This window comes from Conger conger, chromosome 10 (genome assembly GCF_963514075.1).
Source record: "Conger conger chromosome 10, fConCon1.1, whole genome shotgun sequence".
Classification (NCBI taxonomy): Eukaryota; Metazoa; Chordata; class Actinopteri; order Anguilliformes; family Congridae; genus Conger; species Conger conger.
Genome location: NC_083769.1, coordinates 33,013,851 through 33,031,022, shown reverse-complemented (window position 1 = coordinate 33,031,022; position 17,172 = coordinate 33,013,851). Strand labels below are relative to the sequence as shown.

General features: G+C 40.4%; 1 protein-coding gene across 1 annotated transcript; it reads left to right on the top strand.

Annotated features, from left to right (window-relative positions):
* The first annotated feature begins 360 nt into the window (after positions 1-360).
* Positions 361-9,049, top strand: LOC133139189 (targeting protein for Xklp2-A-like). The gene is made up of 15 exons (XM_061258571.1): positions 361-481; positions 862-940; positions 1,493-1,607; positions 1,775-1,852; positions 2,315-2,439; positions 2,861-3,012; positions 3,157-3,328; positions 3,771-3,909; positions 4,626-4,842; positions 5,650-5,745; positions 6,399-6,569; positions 6,996-7,142; positions 7,457-7,568; positions 7,692-7,858; positions 8,138-9,049. Exons 2-15 carry the CDS (start codon positions 883-885, stop codon positions 8,246-8,248), a joined length of 1,860 nt encoding a protein of 619 aa, XP_061114555.1. The 5' UTR covers positions 361-481; positions 862-882; the 3' UTR covers positions 8,249-9,049.
* Positions 9,050-17,172: the final 8,123 nt, after the last annotated feature.

Here is a 17,172-nt window from a genome sequence, read left to right as displayed (position 1 = left end):
ATGTACTTGTAGAACAGGTTTTACTGTGACAGTAAGATCACTTAAAGTGAAAACGTGGGCGCGGCTAAGAGATCCGAAAGAGTTTTTTATTTTTTATTTTTTGGCAGATTTTATTTTAAGAAATAACCACAATATTACACATCAGATAATCCATGGAGTCTCGTGTAGAAGTGAATGTAGATTGAAGTTATGAACGGCGGTTACGAATATTTCAAGAAAAATCGTGTTTTTGTTATTTCGGCACGTCATTGCAATATTACAGTTCCTTTCTGAACCACACCCACGTTGCATCTTCGGACCAATGGTTAAAAGCTAATTGTGCAGAAGGTAGCCATGATAGGATGTTTGAAAGGGGGCGAAATTCAAATTGCCCAAAGTATCGTACGGTAGAATGCAAAAACGTAAATCGGATTTTTAGCTTACTATTACTGCATGTTATCGTTTCGGTGTTCAAGATAGCAAGACAACAAGCCAAAGAACGGTAATTATGCCGCGTAAACGTAATGTAAAATATGAACTTTAGCTTGAATAACCGTGTTAGTTTCATGAAAGCAATAGGGCGTTGTGTACGTTATGCAACGACTAACGTTAGTTAACTTCGCTAACGTAAATTGCTTGCTTTTTATTGATCTAGCTAACCTTAACGTTTCGTTATCCAGTTCTAAGCAAGTTTCGGTGTGATTTCGTGCTACGTAGCTAAGTTACTGAATTGGTAAACAGCCCCATATTATTTGACAAACTTGACGGTGTAACGTTAACGTTCTCTATCTTAACATTGTATAACTGAATGCTAAAACTAAAGTTGCAGGGTTGACTGAATGTTCGTGTTAATGCAACGTATCTTATTTTGTTTCTCCTCAGACAATTTACCAGACTGCTGAGATGGACATTCAGCAAAATGAACGGTGGCATGGTTATGAGAACGACACTCATTTGAACTGTAAGACTGTCAATGACAAGTAACTGTTAACTTACTATTCAAATCTTGAGTAATCTGACTGGATGTGTATGTGTATGTGTAATTTAGCTAGCAACAATGTTTATCCCTCCCCCTTCTCTGTAAACCCGCTGACATTGAAACGCCATTGGCTGTGTCGGGACGTCACCTGTATATTTTGAAACCCGAATTTAAGGACTATAGGGTGATTCAAGTCGGTGAGCCTTTTGCAATGATGGTAAGGGATTTAGAATGGTCTTGTAACAATGTTTTAACACAAAAACTTACCTATTGTACCTTTAAGCTTTAGCGAGATTTAGCGAGTCCTTTTGCGGAAAATCCAAACATAAAAACGTTTGTGACTCACGATGAAATGTTGCGGTCATGTACTTGAATAGACTAAAATAACAAAGGCCCACCTCACTATTCAGTTGGTGTAGCATCTGGATCAATATGAATTGTAAGAATTAAAAAATTAATCGTATTGCCTTTTATCACGAAACCGCTGGGTGTCGGGTTCGAGTCCGGACATAGGCTACTTACTATAATATTTAGTTTCAGAAGCTGTTACAGAAGACAACCAAGCAGTGTCTTCCACGGTCTCATCAAATGTAGTGACATTATGCGGCAACCAGTCAACGGAAAAGTCACTGCATTCACCCTGTCAAAGGTAGGGTGTATTGGTATCTGCATTATTCTGAATAATTTCTGTACATTTGGATAACTTAACTTTGTAAAACAATTTAGTAAATTGAAAGTGTATTTAGCCTTTTCTGTAATTCAAAGTTGAATCACCAAAAACGTGTTTACTTCTGTCCTTTCCCATGAATTTTTTAGGGTTTCAAGACACAAGCCGAAGAAGAATGATTCAACCATTGCAGCCACTGATACACCCCCTGTCAAGAAGCCAAGAAGGTAATACTGTGCAGGACTGGGGTTTTGGCCATTTGTACACATGGTCTAAAATTTCTCACACAAAGATTTTCTGCTTTCCAAAACCAGAGATGTAATCATTAGTGGAGTTATCAGTTCAAAGGTGAGAGGTGTTTGCTAATTTGCTAAACCTACACAGATTGGAAGTATCCCAGGTGTACCGTCAGCAGATGCCACAGATTAATGGCTGGAAGATGTTTCTTGCTGAACATTTGAACAGTCCGGGGGGCGGGGGGGTGGGGGATTTTGTTATTTGATCATTTATTATTTCAGTGCCGCAAGCTAATTTGCTCATTTGATATCAATGTTTCACAAAGAAGTAGATGTGAACATAGCACTTTTAATTGAGTAACTACTTGATCAAGCTGAATCACATCTTTTGTGTGAGCCTGCAGTTTTCTGTTTTCTATTCATTTCCATTAATTACTTGATTCCACTCAACAGGGGTGCCTCCCTGAAGCACAAGAGCTCAGAGGAGCAAGAGCTGGCGTACATTCAGACGCTTCAGGATGAGGTTGCCGCACACCGCAAAAAGAACGAGGCTAGCTACAGGACTGCCATGGCTGGCAGTAAGTAATGCCCATATTGCCATATTGATGCGGACTTGTACAAACAGTTGGATTAATCGTTTTTCTCTTTAGTTTTTACCATTTAAGTTTATTCCAATGTGAACAGTAACTTTTGTTCCTCTGGCTTCACTGCTTTCTGGCCATGACACAGCATACACTTGAAACATCCACATGTTTCCAGGAACTCCAAACAGAATTCAACATTCATTGATTTAATGTTTTTGGGACAAAAAGAGTTTCAAGGTAGCTGAACATCTCAGAAATAATTTATAATAATTCCTTAGTCTTAAATCACAGCCCGTAGGTTCAAGAATAGAAAATTAAATCAGTATTCAATGATGGTTTGTTAAAGGCTATGGAACAGATTACAGTAAACCAACCAATTAAAGACGTAAATAAGTTAAGCTTTTCTCTTTCACAGGTCAGCCAGCAAGGAAGCCAGCAATGTCTACCACGATCCCTGTGGATTTCCACTTCCATACAGATGAGAGGGTGAAGCAACATGCACGCAGCAGTGACCACGGGGAGGCAGTTCAATTTTCTGCTCAGCTGCGCAGGCACCCTCCTTCTCCTGTACGATATTCTATTGAAATAAAGCAGCTAGACCTGTGCACGTGACCTTTAAAAAACAAACATCTATCCAACTAAACGCAGGAATACTGATGATATTCTAAGAACCATTTAAGAGCATGTTCTCATTGTCCTCTGTCCTCACAGGCAAAGATGAATCGGGGTGCAACGATCCCCAAGCCCTTCAACTTGTCTGTTGGCAAAAAGCGCAAATATGAGGAATCCGCAGTGTATGTGCCCATGGCCCAGCAGATAGAGCAGTTCCAGAAACGTACGCCGCCCCGTTACCACTTGCCAAAGGCGAAAATGTCAGAGAGAGGTAATGGCTTTGCATTTTCTACCTGTTTAGATAACTGCAGTTTTTCTTTAAATCTAAAGGCTTTACTATTGTCTCATGGATTATTGTACTTTAGCCAAGAAAGTGCGAGAGGTTCTTTTTGATGAAGTTTGGCCAATAAGTTACTTCTCATTAGTCTTGCATTTGAGACTGTGGTAGATCTTAGTTTATGATTTGTCAAAGTTTTATTTATTTAAATATAGAATGTAGAATGCAAGGCCTAGGTGTTGTTGACTGCTGCTGTGTGGTAAGATGTGGTCCTTGACATGGAATGCTTTGGACGGGAGCTTTCTGTACTCACTAATCAACAGCTCAGGGTCCAGTTATGAGTTGATAACTTAGGTATTCCCGACTGGCAGGAAAGGGGGTGGAAGTAAATGTAAATAAAGTTGTAGTGTGGTTGATGCCTTGTTGTCTTCCCAAGGTCCACCCCCAGGGAAGACTGGTAGACTGAAGATCACCAATCCAAAAACTCCACGGCTGATGACGAAGCAGAGGAGCCGGCCGGTCTCGGTGAAAAGCAGCGTGGAGATGGAGGCCGAGGAGCTTGAGAAGATCCAGCAGTGAGCACCTCTTTCCTATTATAAAAACCGTGTGCAATATAAATCTGCATTTCTAATACTGGTATTATGCAGAAGGAACCAAAGGATTTGGCAAAATACTTTATTATAAATGATGGTGATGATGGACCTACATTTTGTTTCCACCAAGCTTTCTTAGCCAGTACCAACTAGGTCCCACAATATTTTCTACTGTTTTTATTTGACTGAAATTTGTCCAGAGCAATTCACAGTCATAAGAATTAAAGCAAAGCCGATATCACAGGAGAAATAAAGACATTAGTAGCAGTGATCCTTACTCAGGTGGCACGGACTCAAGGCACCACAATTTCACATTGAGGAGATAAAAGGCTATTACACGTAGATGTATTTATAAAATATAAAATAAAAGATTGTTTTTTGTTGCACAAATATCAGTACCGAACAGCCAGCAACACTATCATTTAATATGGCTATTTAGCTGGAATTTAGGAAATATAGGAATGCAGTGGTAATTGTTATTTTAGTGTACGTAATTTAATCTATAACTTATGCAGGCAACTGTCATCAAAATGATGTATATAATACATAAATAATGACATGATTAAAATAGGCAAAATTGGACTTGACAGCACTAGCGTTAAGGTTTACTGCTTTGCCATGCCTTTTCATTTTAAATGTTTACAATTACAGGCAGATGCTACAGGGTTATAATCATTTTTCTTGCTTAATCTTCTCAGATGTAAGTTCAAAGCTCTGGAGCTAAACCGCAAAATCCTGGAAGGCGGTGTGCTTCTGAAGAAGCCGCCGGTGAAGGAGGTGACTGAGCCGGTGGGCTTTCAGCTGGAGGTGGAGCGTCGTCTGCAGGAGCGGCAGGCAGCCAGGCCCCAGGAGGAGCCCCAACCCCACAGCTTCCAGCCCAGGCCCCTTCCTGCCAGGATCTTAGAGGAAGTGGTTGTATGTGCCTTTGTTGCATTCTCACCTCACACCTCTCTGGCATGATGGATCATAGTTTGTTTTGTTTTTAGCACTGGTAATATACACTCAGTGAGCAATTTATTCTGTGGGCCTGTATACCGGCTTGTTAACGCAAATATTTAATCAGCCCGTCATGTGGCAGCAACATGTGTGCATACAAGCATGCAGCCGCGGTCAAGAGGTTCAGCTGTTGTTCAGACCAAATGTCAGAATGGGGAAGAAATGTGATCTAAGTGACTTTGATCATGGAATGAATATGTATCTCAGTAACTCCTGATCTCCTGGGATTTTCGCACACAACAGTCTCTAGAGTTTGCAAAGAATCGTGTGGAAAAACTAGAAACATCCTGTGAGTAGCAGTTCTGCTACTGGTCAAACCTAGGCTACAGAAGCAGAAGTAAAAATGAGTATAATAAATACCTAATAAAGTGCTCACTGAGTATACATGCTGGATTTTTGGGTGTAATTGTTTATATTATTTGTTTTGGTTTGGGCAGTATTCACACCAGGCTGTTTCAAATACATTTGAAAACAGGTGAAAAGGTAATAACTATATTAAATGTCAGGAATCAGGGGTAATGGCCTCCTGTCATGTCTTTCTATTGAGGGGCCCATATGAATGTGTTTTTCATGTCATTTTGCTTGGATAAAACCTTCAAGCGAAATGGCATAATTTGTAATGAGTACCCAGTTATTATAAATGTCAGGTCATCCCCGAGGGGTCGGTACATTTATGGGTGATTATTACTGAGCAGGCTCCACCTTCGTTTCAATGTTGTTTCTCAGGGTGTCCCAGAAAAGATGGTTAAACATCCCACAGTGCCAGAATCCCCTGCCTTTACTGTGAAGAACCGGGTGCGTGTAAAGCAGCAGGTGGAGGAAGTGAGTATCTTTATCTGTATTCAAATGTTGACCTAGATATTTTACTTTACTTCATTTATGAATACCTTCTAAAGACATGAGAAAGCTACCATACGATTTGATGTTGGGTATTGGTTCAGGGCGATATTTAATTGCAGTAAATTGGCCAGTTTTCCTTGGCCAAGTTACCCACTTGTCTGTTTGACTCTGTCCGCTCTCCACAATCTCTGGACTCTTCATACAATTTTCAGGTTTCCAATCCATTCATCTATGGAAAGATTGTATTATTTCTCTGAAAGGACAACTGACCAAAAAAACATTAATATTCTGGGCCCAGTGTGGCCCTCTTTCATCCTACAGAAGTAATAGTTGTTGAGTCTTTGATTCAGCTTTGACATTTTCCATTCGGTGTCAGAATTGGTGCCCTGAAATGGGGGGCTATGTATAAAAACTCGACATGGTGAAACCGAAATGTATAAAAATACCCCTTATTACAGGCAGAGAGTCTGCGCATTAGCCACATGTGAATTGTATGATTACCAATATGGGGTACAGAGCCAAATTAAGAACAACTAGGTCTTATTTTGTGTATGTAAATATAATAACCTTTAGTAATGGGCTTTCTGGTGTGAAGTCGTTGATGAGCAGCGTTTACAGACTACTCTATGCTTCAGGTGAAGCCTCTCCCATTGAAGGCCAACCCCGTGCCCCACTTCGGCCTGCCCTTCCTGCCCAAACCCCTGAAAAAGAGCCAGGCGGAGGTGTGTCCCTTCTCCTTTGAGTCCCGGGAGCGTGAGAGGCAGGCGCTGAAGGAGAAGAGGCTGGAGGACCTGCGGAAGACGGAGGTGTGACTCCTCCTTCACACTGCACTTTCCTTACTCTCACCAAAGTGGCTTCAAGGGGCCCGAGTATCGTGCATTCTGTAGACATCCATTTGCAATACTCCCAACGTTCCATACATGTTCTAAATGATACTGCATCATGCATGCTTCTCCATTGTACTCCTGTACTGTCACAGCACTACAAATAATGGCTTTCAGCTTCATTACATTGCATAGACAATATTGTAGCACTAACATTGAAGCACTTTAAGAATTTTTTTTTTTTCATTAGAAATGAGGTGACCAAAAGCATGCAAGTGCACTTGGAACTCTAAAAATGTCTTTCATTATTCTTGTCAACTGGAACCCATCAGCTAGAGCTTGATCACAGGGACTACCTTCTCATTCCAAACCCTTTCCTTTTCCATTTTGGAAATGTCCTTTTCTCAGATTCCCAAGTTCAAAGCCCAGCTTCTCCCGGACTTCAGTGAGGTGTATCTGCCTGAGAAAAAGGTGGCAGCCCCAACAAAAGCTGAGCCCTTCAGGCTGCTAGTTGATGAGCGAGGAGCTAACAGGTGTGACCGCTGGGAGCAGATGGTGAGTGCTTCCTATCCACTGCCCTACTGTTTCATACTCTCAGCGCCTCTAGGCATAGTGTGTGTCCTGAATCTCAAGTCAGACGAAGGAGACCTATGACTCAGTCTGGAGGATGACACGAAAACACAATATGAATTCCTTTGTATGGGGGGTGTATTCTAATAGTCTTGATCTAGGATTTGGTTCTTGGGTCACAGCCTTGTTCTTGCTCTTAACATTCTCTTGGATGTTTCGCAGTTGTTCATGGCCTGAAATGTCTAGTGTCTCCCTGTGTATGCTGGAAGCTATGTCTATGTATATGCCGATATCCACAGATTAAGGATGAGCAGAAACAGCAGGAAAAAGCCACATTATTCAAGGCCCGCCCCAACACGGTCGCCCACAAGGAGCCTTTCATGCCAAAGAAAGAGAACCTCTCAGTCCTTGGTAATTCATGTTTGAATTGTGTGTCTGTCATTCTATATGGTCTTCATACACTTACTATTTATTTATTTATTCATTAATTTCTGCTGCACACCCTGAGCTTAGTATTCGTGTGTAATTCCTCAGTGCCACAGGGCTTCCAGCTGTCAACAGAACGGCGTGCCCAGGAGCGGCAGGAGTATGAACGGGCCCTGTGTGAGAAGGAGGCGATGTGCGCCCATATCGAGGAGGAGCGGAGGAGAGAGACAGAGAAGAGGGAGGAGGAGGAGACCACTCAACGCCGACAGCAGCAGGTAAAAATGACAGGATTTACTCTCCACAGCACAAGTATGCTTTTTCGCTTGAGAGTTTAGTGGACCGGAATTTCATTTCAGTTAAGGTGAATAATTACCAGGTTGTGTCTATGCTTGAACTTTTTCTTATTTACAAAGAATATTTATAAAACTGAAAGTTTCACATCTCTGTGGCAATGATGCAAGCCTCCCCGATAGATGACACATTTAACTCTTTAAATGTGTTTGCTGGGTTGCGGTCTGTTGTTTCTGAAAACCTCTTCCTTATTTCACCTGCAGGTACACAAAGCACAGCCTGTGCGTCGCTACAAGCCGCTGGAACTGAAGAAGAGTGAGGAAGCCCTCACCATCCCCCAGACCCCCAAGTTCTCAGACCGCTTCCGTTTGTGAGCGTGTCCTAACGCTTTGTGACCCCACCGAGCAGAATCCGGGGGTGCCTCTGCATCTATATGAAGGTTCCCAGACCGAGAAATTACTGCAGATTTCTGCCACATTTGTATTGTCCTGTTTTTATAGGTAGTATCAAAATGGTACTAGTGGCAATATCCATACCTATGTTTCTTCCTTTACTCCGTTTTTTTGGCAGACATACATTTTTGGCTCTCGAGTCACTGGCCTGTAGATTTTCAGTCCCATTTCTTTACGACTTTTCTTTTCTATTGCAAGTCATTGGGGGCATGCTAATTAGTGCAAACTTTGTTGGCCCATAGCTCCCAGATTAACAGTGTGGAGTGTCAGTAAACAAACTATTTGAAGGTACAAGAAGTAGCCTGTACACCACTGAACTGTATGGTAGGCTACCGTAAATCCTCAAATTGTGGCCGGGGTCTTTTATTTACTTAGGCTGCACAAAGCACAGGCCTTTATTTGGGGCAGGCTTGTATTCGAGGCAGGCCTTTATTTCTTATTAGGCTTCTGTTGTAGAATTTTATTCTTAGAAATAAAGTAAAAGGCTTCACTTAAAGTGGGCCAACACTATTCAACACTTCCTGTAACCGTTCAGAAACGCAACTTGAGTTGCTAAACCATTAATGAAAGCCGAAACGGATGCGTATTCATAAAATACCAACTTGCCAGACACGCACTCATGAACAATAACAAATTAGCGTAGATAACAGCAAGTTAAGGATCTTTTTTTTCCTAAAGTGCGTTTTATTGTGAGACATGAGTTTCGTTTGGAGCAGCATACCGGTAGGCTATCAAAAGATTTTTGCGTTGGTTTGGGATTTAACTTTTGGACTGTTTGATTCAATTGCTAAATGTTGGGACTGATGGGCACTGAAATCTGGGGGGTATTTAGTTGAAAGAGTGTCGGGATTTCCACCCGTCTGTTTATTGTGAGCCAAGGCAGCCGCTTTCATTCATTCATTGAACGTGCGCTGTGCTGTAAATACATGGAAACCTTATTGCGTAGCCAAGTAGCGTAAATTGAGTTAATTTTTAATTTTGCCTTATTTGCTTTTTATTAAATTCGTGGGCTGGAATGCCTCGCGGCAACAATTGTGTTTAAATGTATACTGCTTCAGCCTTTGGCAAGCTACTCAGAAGGGGGCGGCAAGCGACTGGTTCTCTAGCTTGAGAGCAACGTGTTGGAGACCCATGGTGTAGGACAACGACTTTTCATTGGCAACAGTATTAAACCAACCAACAATATAAAATATTAAGAAGAGCTATTTTATTTCATTGAGTTAAATCGAAACAGTGCTCATGGACTGATAGCGCTACTGGTAGGCAATATTACCCCGGCTTGTATTTGGGGGCCGGCCTTTATTTGTCCGAATCGACCACGTCCCCGGCTATTATCCGAGGCCCGGCTTCAAATAGAATCCCGGACACAATTTGAGGATTTACTGTATACACGTTTGAATGTGGTGCTGTATTCTGCTCTGGTTTGATTTTGGCCAAGTTATCTAAATATTATATATATATATATATATATATATATATATATATATATATATTCTTTTTTCTTTTTTCCAAACTACAGGCCATGTTTGTACTCAAATAATTGTTAAAGCTGGGAAGTCACAATCTCAATCTGGTTCTGATGTTTCTTCAGTGACAAACTATGCAGGAGGTCCCATAGGTTGCAGGCCTAGATTAGGTTGTCAGTGTGGCTTTGATGTCAGAGGACATTGGCAGTCTTATGGCCCGGACACACCGAACCGTCGGTCGGCCGTCGGACGTCGGTGGCGCCCTGTCGGCCGAGTCTTTCCGGTGTGTCCTGTTTTGGAGGGCTCCGACGCCTCCGACGTAACATGTTGAATCGGCGTCGGAGCCCCCGGAGCCGTCGTTAACGACGCGTATCGACGCGAGGCGATTTGGTGTGTCCGGGCCTTTAGAAGCAATAAATCTTGCCCCATCCAGTTACCCTGGTTTTCTGTCTACGCCCATAATCTAAACACAACATATCTTACAATAGGGGGGGAAAACCCGTATCTTCTGTGTGGCTCAAGAAAAGAACAAAAAGATAAAATCAGTCCCTGGAGACTAATTAGCTCAGTGTGAAGAAATTTTATACTTTAAAAGTACTGTCCAAAATAGTATAACTTTGTCATGGTAAAGTAGTTTCGAATAACTTCAATGGGGAAATTTGCTTAATAAGCTGTGACACCTTCCGTAACACCTCAATCCCTGGTCCCCTGGTCTAGGCCTAAATGAGTTTCTCATTTTTGTTCTCACCACCTCTTCTTTCTCCTTCTTTCCTGCCATTTTTATCATACACAGCCATGATCACACGCTCATACTCTCATCCCAAGCACACTCCCACATGTACACGCACTCATGGGATTACTCCTGTATGTCTTTTTTTCTTATGCATTCCATTTAATATTTACTACAAATTTTTGTGTTTGTTTTTTCTTGCCCTGCACCCTTTTATTTGTGTAAAGTGCAATAATTTAGTTGATAAAATTAGGTATAAGCCCCTGAGGGTTTATGTCCTCTCCTGCACAAATTGTCTTGCATCTTATGATCTTATCCTTTTATGTTCTTGTATGCTTCTTTTATTTTTGTGCTAATAAATCAAATCAAGTTTCTCAGATGAGCAAGGAAATCTGCATTCTTTATTTACCATGAATTGGTCCAGCTGTGCCATATTCCCGACTCCATTGAAAGCAGGGTACAGAGGCAAGAGGATGAAGTGGATGAGCACACTGCACCTAGTGCTCATGGGAGTTGTAGTGTCATGTAGTAGAACCAAAAAGACTTCCATTTCAGATGCTTTTTTAAAACATGTTCTTTTGAATGTCTCACTATTTTACCGAACTTTTAATAAGAGATACCAGTGTAATAAAGGTATCCACATATTTTTCTTAGTGTCAATCTGTAATGTATGCATATAAAAAAAAATGCATATTTCATACCTTCTCATGATGTCATTTTTGCAGCACTATCTATTGGATTGGTGATTGCAGTAAAAAATATCTGACCCAGTTAATTTGAAAACGGCAAGTAGATTTTATCTGAGAAATCATGTAATATAGCCTAATGGCAGCTAATTGTTATCTTCAATAGTTCACTAGTTTGGATTCAATGTTAACTGGGTAGCTATAGATTCCTCAGTTGAACTGGGTAACATTAGCTTAGTAGGTTAGGCAGTAAGGATGCTGTAGATCAGTGGGTTGATGCACGGGGACACCAGCATCAGGGCCAGCTCAGAAATGTGCAGGGCACCTGCAATGTATGAGGGCAGGACTCGGTAGGTCATGGGCGCCTTTGATAATGCTACTGCTGGAGACATCACCACCAACACTGTTCCATCCAACTCCCACAGGGCATCAGAGGCAATCTCACTTAGCAGGGTGTGGCCTTGGGCTTATTTTATTACTTGCCATGGTCGACTCCATATTGCCATGGTCAAATGGAGTCGACTATGGCAAGTAATAAAATAAATTAATCCAGGTCAGACCGACGATCAAGCCCACACCCTGCTAAGTGAGGATGTAAAGATCATTTATGGCATGGCAAACATACCTATGCCGCCCCAGGGACATGATGGTAAGCATAGCACCAGGAGAGTGCAGCACAGAGTGCCAGTAAAATACTGCATCGGGCACCAGCTTCTAAAGGCCAAGGTATGTCTGTTCAGTAGGCAATGCAACACCGGTGGGGACAGTGTGAGCAGTAGGTCACTGAGGAGGAGGCTCTAGTAGGGCAAAGCATGGTTCCAGGAGAGGTCCTGTGAATGTCCCAGCCCAAAGAGAGTGAAGCCATTCACTACCACCGAGAGGAAGCAGAGGGCTAGGAGCACAAACACCAGCATGTGCTATCGTGTTCGAGGGCAGCGTAAGCCTAAACAGACAGGCAGCAACATCAAAGTCTGGATCATTACATTACAGGCATTTAACACACTCTTATCCAGAACAACGTACAACGAAGTGCAAGTCGAACACAGGGACGAGTGCGATGAGGATCCTAGAGGACAGTATGGTTCCGAGTCTTAGCGTGATCATATAGATACAATTTGAACCCTTGAAGGCTACATCAACTTACCAACTACTATACCACGGTTGGCAGCTAGAATACCCCAAGCACAACAATACTATATATATAACTATATAAGTGCCATTATAATTTATGGCATGGACAAGGCTAATCATGGTGGTGAGGTAGCAGCCTGAAGAGATGAGTCTTCAGTCTGTGCTGGATTGCATTACAAATTAGTCCCGGATTTAAGCAGTAGTCATCTGAGACCGGGAAATTAATTAGAATATGAGATGAAAAACGGTCCTGAAAAGGGCATGGGTGACTTTCTTTGGTGCTTTGGGGATTCAGAAAAACAGAAAGCATGTAGAAAATGCATAAAGAAAAAACCATAACAACTAGAAAATGTAATTAAGGGTAACCCTCCTGCAGAATCTGAGAGACCTATTCAAATAGTCCAGCAAAAAAGAGGGAGGGTCCAAGGTTCTAGGGGCCTCCCAGAATGGGGGAGACGGCACACAAAGAGGTGGAGTAGGAGCACTATTCCTTGTTCAAGGCTGGGGACATTTCCCGACTGTTTATAATGTACATGACATTCATTTTGTTAATAAACGGACAGTGTATCCAGTATCCTTATACCATCCAGATTGTCTTGCAAATATATTGCTAAATATCTGTTCATATAGATTCTTCAGAACCTGAGCAGGGGGTATTTCTGACTTCTCATTGTATTTGGTCAGATTGATAAGATTTATTTTTTATTTTGGATGGCAGGATTTTAAAAGGCAACTGGTTCCGGAGACAAATGTACTCAAAACATTACCCTCATGCCAGCATCCTGGTGCATGAGATTCAAGGACACTGTGATCAGAGTTTGGTCTGTTACTGTACTGATGATCACCTCCGTAGTTATAAATATCCATCTTACTCTCCTGCCAGGAGAATCATCAGTCGGCATTAGATTGGTGTGAGGTGGTGCTGACCGCTTTCTTTCTCCTTATTTAGCTTTGAAGATCTTTGGAATGCCGACAGTGTCCAGCTGCTCTTCTTGGGAATGTCTAAGAATAGCGTAAGGACAGTAGGAGTGAAAGAGGGAGTATTGCCAGCTGGAGCTGTCCATCACTCTAGATGACACAACCTGGAGGAGCAAGGTCCCGTGTGAGGCTGAGGCACGATTGACACACCATGAAACACCATCAACATCACCTCACAACTAACTCAATTCATTGGATTGCTTGCTTCACAGTAAGCCAATGGACCAAGATAACTAAATCACAAAGACCCTGTGTGACAATCAAAGTGTGTAATACAAATACACACATAAACACACCTTATGTGCCCCAGGTGCTCTGACAGTGTATTCTCAGTCTAGTTGGAACAATAGGCTGAAGAATATGAAAAAATATTATTAGACTGTACTGTATATATTCGCTTATCACACTAACAGACTGATATGAAGTTTAAATGGAAAACCTTATCAAGGCCTTTTGAATTGAAATGCATGTTTTTTAAAATCTTAATGCACTCTCTGAACTAACAGATTTGCTGGCTGCTCAATTTCTTAGTAAATAAAAATGTCTGGCAAATGCAAACTGTTCAGAACTTTGACAATATTGTCATGGCTTTCAATCTCAAATTGAGTATAATTGGTGTTTTCACAGTCTTTTCTAATAGCAGTTATTTTTTAAATTAAATGATAATGTACAATCCCATCTTATGTTTCTAAAGAAAATGTGAATTAAATAAGGTTAAATTAAAACCTCTGCCAGGCTTGTGCCAATAGGAGACATTGTATGCATAATTTGGGCATAAAAGGAGCACAGTCTATACGACAGAATATGATTTGTATGAGATATGAAGCATGTCAATTCATCTTTCAATAGACATTTTCTATTATGATAGAAGCACTTATGTCCATTCTTAGACTTAAGACATCTGTAACATTTTCTCACCCTTCTTCTATGAGAGATTTTAACAATGGACAATGTTACCAATCAAAGATAAGATAAGTCTCTCTTTTTTAAATTGTTTTCCGTAACCCTTACAGGTGTCTCCAGGTTCCATGGAGTAAAATTATGATGAAATTGTTGTGTATTATTCTTGCTCCCAGTGCTACAAATGTCCAATTTAATATTTTAAGGTTTACTCACCATGTCATGTACAGTTTATCTTTTCTGACTCCTGAAAATTATTTTAACAAATTGTGTGTACAAAAGGTGACTGGTGATGATTGTTGTTTTTTAAGCAAGAAAATTCATTTATGTCAGTTTATTACAATAAACTCAAATGTTTGCCTTTGGTCAAAGAGCAACACATAATACAGTATTTTTGGTTATCACATTTTAGTCCTGACAGATATTTGATGTATGATATATGTCTACCAGTTTGCCACTGTGTTTTCAAGCTGCTATAGACTACTTCAAAAGATTGCTACAGCAAGGATCGCTTCTCCTATTGTTTGGCCTATGATTATTATTTCCCCTCATTTCTCAGCCTCATAATGGCTTACTTGACTTTCATTGGCTCAGCTCTGGTCCTCACATTGACACAACTTTCTTATATCTGCACTAAGGAAGTAATGGAATACACTTGACTAATTAGAAACAGCTGAGAACACAACTGTTAAATTACTTTTGGTCCTCTAAAATGGGAGCAGTATGTATGGACACAGATCACCTGATATGGATGTAAATACCTTCAAAATGAAGGTGACCGCCTGTTCGTTAATCTCATTTTCATTGAGGAGTACAGAGACAAAAGAACAGAAATTGTACCACTGTCCAAATACTTATAAATCTCACTGTACACTGGATATAAGATGCAAAATTATATTTCATTTTGCAAGCCATAAAACTGTAGGTGAATGAGTACTGTAGGTAACCATCAATAACATGTGTGCATGCTCTCTCCAGTGTTGATAATTACATTTCTACATCAGTAGGCAACATGGCTCACCCTGTGACAAAGCCAGTGGTTGACCTTTTAAACCCCCCCACTTTTCCCATCACACTGACTGATGCATGAAAAGAAAATACACTCAGTGAGCACTTTATTAGGCAGACCATGAGAAAAATAAGTCTAATAAATACATAATAAAGTTCTTACTGAGTGTATATACATACATACTGTATATATCTATATAATATACAGCACACATACAATATGTGGCTTTAATATACCTTTTAATGAGTAAGGACTATGAGACTGAAAATGAAAGAGGCTGAGAATGAAGCTTGTAATTGAAACCGACTGTGCCATTGCCAGTGAGAATTCACACTGAACAGAGCACCAGCTATTAATGAGCTCTATGGAAAAAGGGGAGGGGTGTCTAGAATGTCACCCAGATCCCTTGTTTGTCAGAGAGCTGGAGAATGGGGAAAAACAAGGCATCATTTAAAATGTCGATCATTTATGTTGTGTTTCATTAATTAATGTACAGTACTGTATAAAAGTCTTACTATAAGCATGTGTAAAAAAATAATTGTACAGCGAAGATGTTTAAAAAAAAAAGTTTCTATATTTCTAAAAAAGTACTATAAGTGCAGTAAACTAGTAAAAAATTAAATCAATATTTGTTGTGAGTACCCTTTGCCTTTAAAACTGCGTCAGTTCTCTTAGTTACACTGTTTAAGAAAATTGGCTGGCAATTTTCAATCGACTTTTCGACGTGTAATCTTTTCGGCCGATGTGTGAGGTAGAATCACATCATAGGAACAGAGCCTTATGTTCTATTTTTATTAATTGAACTGATGATCTATTTCAAGAATATTGTCTTAGTGATTTACACATTCAATGCCAAATTAAATTTATTGACCTGGAAACTGAATGAACACTCTTAAGTTAATGCTACTGCAAATGTGATTCATGACTACAGAAAGATAGAGATTATAAGGTGTGAAGGCATATATGTCAATGTTTTCTATTTGTGTTCTATTTTTCACAGAAGCCAGGCTCCAGGGTTACAACCACGAAATAGAGGAAACTCTAGCACTGAAAGGATTACTGAAGGAAATTTGATCAAGTTTGGAAAGTGATGCCAACAAGATCACTTCTTCAGTATTTGAATGTGGTGGAGGGGAGAGACAAAAGGCTGAGAGAAAGACAGAGAAAGATAGAACACGATATATCATAATAAATATTTTCTAGTGGTTGGAATATACACTTAGTGAGCACTTTATTAGGTATTTATTACTTTTTTTTTTTTACGTATTGGTCTTCTGCTTCTCTACCCGATCCACTTAAAGGTTTGACGTGTTGTGTGTTCAGAGATGCTCTTCTAGATACCACTGTTGTAATGTGTGGTTATTTCTGTTTCTGTCACCTTCCTGTCAGCTTCTGGCCCTTCTCCTCTGACCTCTCTCATTAACGACATGCTTTTGCCCACAGAACTGCTGCTCACTGGATGTGTTTAGTTTTTCCCACCATTCTCTACAAACTCGGCCACATGATTGGTTGATTAAATATTTGCGTTAACAAGCTGCTGTATAGGTATACGTAATAAATTGCTCACTGAGTGTATATTATATTAGAAGCATACTGTATGTGTACTATCTTGTACATATTCAGCCAGATACATTTCTTGAAAAATAAAGAATAATCAAGTACTGTACTCATATGATACTCTAGCTTTATGTTTCCCCGTACAGATGGATGTTTAATTTTGCCGACCAATATTTCCACCATAATATTTGATTAAGCATGGTTAACACATTCCTGATTTATATTCCTGGTCCTGCACCTAGATAAGGATAAATGTCAAGTGGTAATTTGGTATATTTTGTGTTCACGCCACAAGGTAAAATACTTTATGACTATCACCATCATGGTCATTGGCAAAGTTGATCATATTAGATGCATAATATTGCATCTGGAAACATGCAATATTATGC